General features: G+C 39.6%; 1 protein-coding gene across 1 annotated transcript in view; it reads left to right on the forward strand.

Moving 5' to 3' along the window:
* Window positions 1-239: 239 nt before the first annotated feature.
* The window catches only part of LOC140322413 (rho GTPase-activating protein 7-like), a 52,170-nt gene continuing 43,802 nt past the window's right edge, over window positions 240-8,607 (forward strand). The window contains exon 1 of the mRNA XM_072398984.1: window positions 240-428. Coding sequence (XP_072255085.1) covers window positions 416-428 — 13 coding nt within the window. The 5' untranslated portion in view covers window positions 240-415. The remainder of the gene's footprint in view (window positions 429-8,607) is intronic.

An 8,607-nucleotide genomic window follows, 5' to 3' on the forward strand; every position in this document is an offset into this window, starting at 1 on the left:
AAAGTCATAACATGTATTTTTCACAATGAGAAAACTACTGCCAACAAAACATTATGGTGATATTAATATTCAGGCACATATCCTCTCTAGAGCAATAACTGAAGAGGAATCTATAGGACTGCTCGCTTTATGTGGAAAACTGATAGGACTGGAGACAATGAGGAAGAGCTCCACCCATGAGAAAACGCCCCGCGCTTTCCTCTCAGAAGCTGGAACTATGTATTCAGTGTCTGGAGCGATGTGGGAAGGAGCTGGAAGGACTGGAATTACCTCAGCATGACACGAACGGTTCAGGGATAACATTCCTTTAGGCAGGACAGCAAGTGTTGTGGATTGGCTGACTGCATTTAATGGATAGCAATCAGGACCTTGTCTGACATCTTTCTTTATGGTTTAACTGTGAAGAGTGAGCAAAATGATTGCAACACGTGAGTGAAGCGCTCTTTTCTATTCTCCTTAAACTAATGCAGGACATTGTACACATTGTTAGGTAATATAATTCACCCGCTATATGACACAACTTGGTGACCGGGATTTATTCTTCCCCAGGGCTCCCTGGTGCCCATTCACCTGTACAGCTGTATCCCGTACTAATTTACCTGTACATCATCACACATGTACCTTCCATTTACCTGTACATCCATTTACCTGTACATTATACCACACATTGTATGTATCAATCTTTGGTCCTTATTACAGCAGCATGTAGACAGGCAGCACTTTCCCCCAAATTTCATAAGCGTACTGACAACTCCTGCCATAGGTCCTGAATCTGATGTGTTATACACATTGCCACTCTTTCTTTCAGGTGATTGGTGGTGTTTTGAATTTTTTTTTAAACTGTCATATAAATTGGTTATTCCTTGAATTATAGTTGAGTCATATTTTTCATATGTAATTTGATGTTCGATATATAGATAGCAGTCAGCTTGTATTATGTGCTGCCTATTCCCTGACGATACCTACCCTGTAGAGCGCCATACTTTGGGGTTATCCGTGTTATTGCAAATGGGGATAAGGCTTGGTGCTCCTAGCCCCCAGTTTGCAGTCAATAAAATTAGCATGAAACCATATCCATGTACAACTACAAATTGTTGGTTTGCAAGTTCAGTTAATTATTAACATTCAGCACATTCGGTAAACATTCTGAGGTCGCTAATAAAGAAATAACATTGATTAATAAAATTAACATTAAAAAGAGCCTATAAAGATTCCAAATAGTTTTACAGTTTACACGTTGAACTTTTTTTGTTGTTTAAGTTGTAAATTAAAAGGGTTAGACAGTCCGGTAAGTTCTTTTTGTAGTTTGTATGCCTATTAGAGAGCCAAATGCCTGTATTTGTTCTGATGACCAGACCAAAACTCAAATGAAATAAACATACAATTATAAAATAAATTTTAATAAAAGGCGCAACAACAAATACTGTGGTGAAACATTGTGGCCCCTTTATTGGGATTAATTAAAATATTTGAACCATAACTTGTAAACAAGCACCAAGCTTTATATCTTTAAAAACTATAACACTTAATAAGTCAATAAGACCCAAGCGTAATTCATAGGCAAGTGACATTACCCCACAAAGATAAGCACAACAAAAAGGAGAGGGAAAGGAAGAGGAAACAACTTAAACAGATTAGGCTGGTGAGATGTCAGAACGTAAAGGGTGACAAGAAAGTCCATGACACCAGAATTTAAATATTGCAGTGGCTTCCACATGGACAGCTGTTTTCCTTCCGAAAGTTGATTACCAATCAAGCTTGACATTGATGATAAACTGCAAAGCAACAGCCGCTCCTATTAGGTCTTTTGCCCAGTAACACTGACAGCCATTTACCTTAAAGAAATAGAAAGAACTAGAAAACAGGTCAAGGGAGAACCACCACATCACTGAAACTGTTAACTGATGAAGCATATTAGTTAATTGTTCCCAACCTTAATAAAGACAAAAAAAGGGAAGGGGGTACCAGGGACGACAATCTTATGAAGTTACTTACTTCCTTACTAGTCGTGACCTGGAGATTTTACCAAGGCATTTCTGTCAAGTAATATGTGATTATTCAGATTTAATTCCCCATAACATGAATTGTATTATAGTTTATAGTATATATTCTGATGAAGTAATGTAATCAGTGTTATGATTAAGGTTGGTTTGTGAAGCTGTGCAAAGACAGAACTGTGGTATTGCTGCAGGCAACGTAACAAGTATCAGAGCAATTGTACATTCACCCACATTCATATTAGATTTCCACTTGTTTACTTGTTCGCTTTTCTTCTAAGTCCTTGTTAGTTTATTATTCTAAATAATGAAATAAGAAATGTTTTTAAAAATAGGCATCAGGCAGGTCCCTACTGCAGAAAGACACAGGCAATGTCCCTTCTGAAAAAAGTTTTAACTGCCAGATAGGTCACTGCCTAGCTGTCAAAGTGATACCCAGCGGGGACGTGTTCTGCTGCTCTGATACCCAGCCAGGGATACCCAGCAATGCCAGCTTCCCTTTGCGGGTGCTGGAACTAAGCTAACATTTAATCTGTTTGTGGAGTATTATCCCTGTTGAGTCATCTCGAATATGTTGGTAAAACAAAACTAAATAGTAAAAAATTGTGAGCAGGAAGGTTCTTTATTGCATAAGGTAAGATAATTTTCACCTGCATGCTTGCAGAAGTGGTACACTATTTTTAGGCTCAACTTCTGTTCACACAAAGAAACGCATTTAGGGGCATATTTATAGATGGTGAATGTAAAATGGTGAAATATTCACATGTGGTTATTCTAATACTTGTATTTTACATATGCACTTTAAAGGATTCATATCACGTTAGCATTTGTTATTTTTCACAGTAATACAATAGTGGATTTTTCCCCTTTAGAGTAAAAAGGGGTTGATAACCATTGTTTCGTTTTTTTATTGTTGTCTTGCTTGGGAGATTTATTCCGTGTTTATCCTGATGAGTATTGTTCATGGGACAGAAAGTGATGGGGAATGCAAATTTATAGTTGTTACTGGAACGGAAGGTAATGTCTTGCTGCTTTCCTGCCCTGAACCTGCACCTGTACTAAACCTGGTTTACATGAATTGAAGCAATCAATAAGAGCCTCTATAAACACCAACAATGCCCATTATTTTCCCATTAATTTTAATGGGGTGTTTGTTTTACAAGCATGGTTGTTTTAGAGCAGCAGTCGCCAACCGGTGGTCTGCGGACCACTGGTGGTTCGCGAGAAAATTTTTGTGGGTCCGCGGCTCTGGCCAGTGCACCCCTGAGCGGGGTTAGGAGAAGGGCCCCGCTGGGGGGATGCAGCAGCCAGAGCAACAGAACACGTCCCCGTACAAGTTCCAGGCTTAGGAAAGTGGGTGGGCTGTGTCTCTGGTCATAACCTGCCCACTTTCCCATTGCAGGCTTAGATCTGTGATGGGAGAGTGGGCGGGGCTAGGTCACAATGACGTCTTTATGGGGGAGGTTACTCCCCCTTTGATTGATACCCGGTCTTCATGCGCGGTCAGGAGCCGGTGAATTTTGTGGTCCACGGAACCAAATAGGTTGACAACCACTGTTTTAGGGTGACCAAATGCAGCAGGCTGTTAGGGGTTTCTTTTTTAGGCAGGAGTTGGGGATACTACCTGAAGTGCATCTCCCACCTCTTTATGTTGAAGGAAGTTTTCTGCTCTGAACAAAGCTTGAGTACCACACCACTTCATTGGAGATACCAGCCCACAGGTAGTGCAAGGATTGTTAGTCTGTAGAGGAAGGTGGCTTGCTGTTGCAGTAAAAATAAATAAAATTAACCATGGAAGTGTTGAACATGTAATAAAATCACAGGATCTGCAATCTACCTAAAGCGAAAATTCCTTTTTTGTTAAATATAACTTTTTTCCGTTTTTAACATAGAAAACAACAGACAATGAATAAAAAAAACACAAAATACAGTGGTACCTTGGTATAAGTCCTTAATCTGTTCCAGATCCTTAAACCTAAACCAAACAAAAAAAAGGAAAATGATTAATTCGTTCCCATAAAAAAAAAAATCCTATTGTATTGGCATATTATACATTGATGGGGCTGTATCAAATAATTTAAACACTGCCTAATACTAAAATACATAAATACAAAAGCAATTAGATGAAATAAATGAATATTTAACCTCACTTTACTTTGCTGAGAAGAGTCGAGTGCCTACTTGGATGGTGCTGAGAAGGAAGGAGGAGGAGATGTTATGTAATTCACAGGGAGTTATAGTGCGTGTTGTTCACTGAATGGTAGCAACTGACGTACTGACGCTGGTGGGCAGTCATAGCTTTGCCCAGAGAAAAGAGGTAAATAAGGGTAGCTCGTGGTGTTATGACTCATTTTGACCCATGACCCCAAGTTCCAGCAAAAAGGTTGTATACTAAGCAAAGGTTGTATAACAAACAAAATTTTTTGTGTCCAAACAGGATTTATACCAAGTTGGACTTATTCCAAAGCAGACTTATACCGAGGTACCACTGTACAAAGAAAAACGATATCAAGGGTACAAAGGCCAACCTAATTAATCATAGCATACATATAACTATTGTAGTCCAGAAATTCAACTTGTGCAGGGCCAGAGGGTCTCCAGTGCCTTACCCCATTGCACAAAAAGACTGATAGATCAGCATAAATATTAATATAATAAAATACAAACACAGTTCTGTACACTGGTAAATATAAACTCAATAATCAGATAACAGTGCAATATAAATAGAACAAAACAAACAACATTCAAGCCCAGGTAAGTGGGGTCGGAAAGGAGGATGGGTAGGGGGAAGGGAGCGCAGGAGGGGGATAAAAAATGTTTCAAATTCTGGAGTGCCCGGATAAATACGATTATGTTATCTATATCTCTATTGCCTATTGGCTTCAATGTGCTTACGTCTACCACTATGTAAGATACGTGTGGAATTGGGGAGAATCTTTATACCAATCCTAGGCCAACCAAGTAAACCTGAACTGTTCCAACCTATCATCAGCTACTAATTGGAACAATGTGGTGGATTTTCTCCACTTCTGTTAACCAATCCTTTATGGATGGAATTACTGCTTGTTACCTATACCTGGGAAAAAACATTCTGGCAGCAGTAAGGAAATGGCGAAGTACACCTCGCTTAATGGACTTAATCAAACCTAGAATCATGGATAGCAAAGTAACCTTAGGGCTATTAGACACATCTGAAGCTGTACAATCATTATAAATTTTGATAATCATTTCCCAAAATGGAAAATCGCTGGGCATGCCCACAATATGTGTACCATAGAACCTCTTTGTGTAAGGCAGTGCCAGCATCTGTCTGAAATGGTTGGAGAAATACGATGGTGATCCGCCGGGCAGAGGTACCACCGTGATAATATCTTGTAATTGGTTTCTTTTGCCCTGCAGGTGAGAGTGAGCTTATATGTAACAGCAAAGGATTTCTCCCATTCTTCTGCAGACACTGCTATGCCCAGTTCAGACTCCCAATATCGTGTGTAGATTGAAGTACCTGCAGAGGCATCCCCATTGAGTAAGTCATAAAGTAGGGAGATGACATGAGTGGGTGGTGAGGACGACCTCAACAGTGCCTAAAACCCCCCTAGACCTCCCTATAATACAGATGTATCTGGGAACCTGGTTATATATGATAGTATTTGCCTGTGTGCAAACCATGTGGTCGTCCTGCTGCTTGTCTGAGCGTGAATTGAAGACATAGGTGGGACCCTGACCGTTGTGGAGTATTCCCCGGAGACAACAATATTCCGGCAGCGACCAAATTAAAAACACATTTAATGCATCAAAAAGAGGTGTCATGGGTCCTGGGCACGTAGAAACACGGCCCCCACTAATAAATTTATCCCATAGATGTAAGAGATCAGATGTGAGACCAGGTAGAGGGGGGTTTGTGCCAAGTAGGTATCGATATATCTACGGGAGGGACCTCAAGTCCACCGGAGAAAGAGTTTCTTCTAACAAAATCCAGCTCTTCCCTTCCCTGTTATGAAACCAATTGAGCATTCTGACCAGAACTGAAGCTCTGTAATACAGCATAATATCTGGGACTTCTACATCTCCCATGCATTGACAAAAATTCATTTTAAAACACACAGTGTCTTTTTCAAATTAGGGTACGGTTTAAATATTGTAGGGCAAAACAAATGTAAATATTGGGAGGATTTAAGACCAAATCTATATTCAGAGATAAATTTGTGAATTTCATTTTGTTTTAATGAAAACGCAACTCAGTTCCCCTGCCTTTTTTTAAAGATACAATTGAGAGAAACTGACAAGTCACATTTGCACTTTGGGTGAGAATAAGTTACCTTACTTCCCATATAGGAGAACAAATTTTGTTTATCATTGTGTAAGTAAAATTCTGGCTTTGTTTTGCTGTTGTCATTTAGACGTAATTACACAAGTTTAATCAAGTCTCAGTGGTGGTAAGTGGTGGGCTGTAATTTCTTCCATTGTGATAACTAAAAATTTCATCATATAGAAATTTTTCAGAGGTTACTGGGGTTTCAATGAGCTGTGGCTGATTGGCTTACATTTTTATGGTGCCTGCATAGTTCCAGGGCCAGCAACACTTGGCAGAGCAGTGGAATTGGACAGAGCGGTGGAATTGGACACACTATACATACAGTTAGCTAGCGTATTTCGTTTTCTGTATGTTTAGTGTGTCCAATTCTGCCCCATGATGTTAATGGGTTGGTGACTTTGGATGTATAGGCAAATATTTATGAATCTTAGTACAAATTCATAATTATTAATTTATATGATTACGGCCTCAAAGGCCCGTCTCTTTCTTTCTCTACATTTTAGTATCTCTGACTACAGGGGTGGCCACCCTATATGTCCTTTTAATTATCAGATAGGTGGGACAACCTCCATTCTTCTATCCATTTTTTTCCTGCATTTAGCAGGAGTTCCCCAGGATTTTTTTAAGGATTTTTTTGGGGTAAAAAGGTTGATAAATGCTGGTCCAGAGAAAATATAGTCAGTGGCACCAAGAAATGTTGCTGTGATATTTATCTGTTGATAACCATATATAAAGTGGCATACAGACCTATAGACCCTGATGTAGCAATTGGGCTTGTGCCCTTCCATTTCAGCCATAACTCTGCATTCCATCTACTTGCAGTAAACTTTAGATCCCTCAGTGATTGACCTCCTATTCAGTGCAGACTCCTGCTCATTGACAGGGCCCTCCCACACAGACTGCTTTCCCTGCTACCTGTTGTCTTACTAGAGTCAGCCATGATCAGCTGTGTGTCCTTTGGTTTTGGCAGCAAAATTTGAACTCACAGGCTATTCAGTGTCAAATAAGTCAGAGTCTGAAAATGGCTACCTACATGGCTGGAGGTGTCCTTTTTCTAAAGTAGATTTTTGTTTGTGGTTCAGTTTTGTGATCTGTCAGTGAGTGTAATGGCATGTTTAGTTAGTGGTACTAGGATCATGATTTATTCTCTGATTTTTGACATCCTTTCAAATTAATCACAGGGAAAGACCTGGACATTTCAAATGTTGTGCATACTAAACATAAATGGTGGTACTTTTGCAGGTAGATCGGGTTAAATTTTAATTAAATAAACCCCCCTTTTTTTTCTTGGGGTGGGTTATTGGGGTAATACTCACAATAATGTGTTTGTTCCCCCACAATAACCTGATCTAGATTTACTTTTTGTTCCTATCCATGTACTCATGCTCTTCTTCATCATTTATTGCAACAAATTTATAAGGTTTACCAACCATTTTTTAATAGACCACAATAATATGCATATCAGGTCTTTTCCGCCCCCTACCCCTAATTGGTTCTGTTCTTTACTGGATGATTCCCCGGTCCACAATTTTCGGATAACTTTGCTTCTTGGCTCCCACACACTCTTTCCCATGACCTTCCCACCCTCATCCTCAGTGACTTTAAAGTTGTAGTGGATGACCCCAACCATCCTTCCTCAGCCAAACTGCTCTCCATTACCTCACCCTTCGGACTCGCACATTTCACCAGAAAGTTTTTTTCCAAACTGCAACTTCGCCAACCTTGATAACTCGCCATTTCCCCTTTCTGATTACAACCTAATCACATTCAACTTAATCACCTTCAACTTATCTAGCTCTTGCCCCCTTTTGCCACATCCCATACCTGGTCAATGGCAGAGTGATATCAGTAACCTTGACCACAACCTATTCTCAAACTGCCTTACGTCCCTAAACCCCACTCTATTTAAAATAACATCTCTAGATAAAGCTGCCACTTAGTTCAACCACACTCTCTCTTTGGCTCTGGATAAAGTTGCCCCTGCCACCTTCCGCTACTCCTATCCTGCTAACCCCCAACCCTGGTACAACAATTATACCAAATATCTACAGAAGACTGTTTGTGCAACTGAGCCCAAATGGAGGAAATCTGGACTAAGTGCTGACTTCATGGACTACAAAGCCAGACTACAAAACTTTAACCTCCCTAGCGGTCTGATTCTGGCCATATTTCCATGCAAAAAGCGGTAATATTTTTTGAATGGAAATTTATTTTACATTGTAAGCCTATAATTCTTAGACATAACTCAACGACACATGTCTTATAGTTAATAAATTTAATATTAAACTTTAAAAAAAA

This window comes from Pyxicephalus adspersus, chromosome 2, assembly GCF_032062135.1.
Source record: "Pyxicephalus adspersus chromosome 2, UCB_Pads_2.0, whole genome shotgun sequence".
NCBI classification, from domain to species: Eukaryota; Metazoa; Chordata; class Amphibia; order Anura; family Pyxicephalidae; genus Pyxicephalus; species Pyxicephalus adspersus.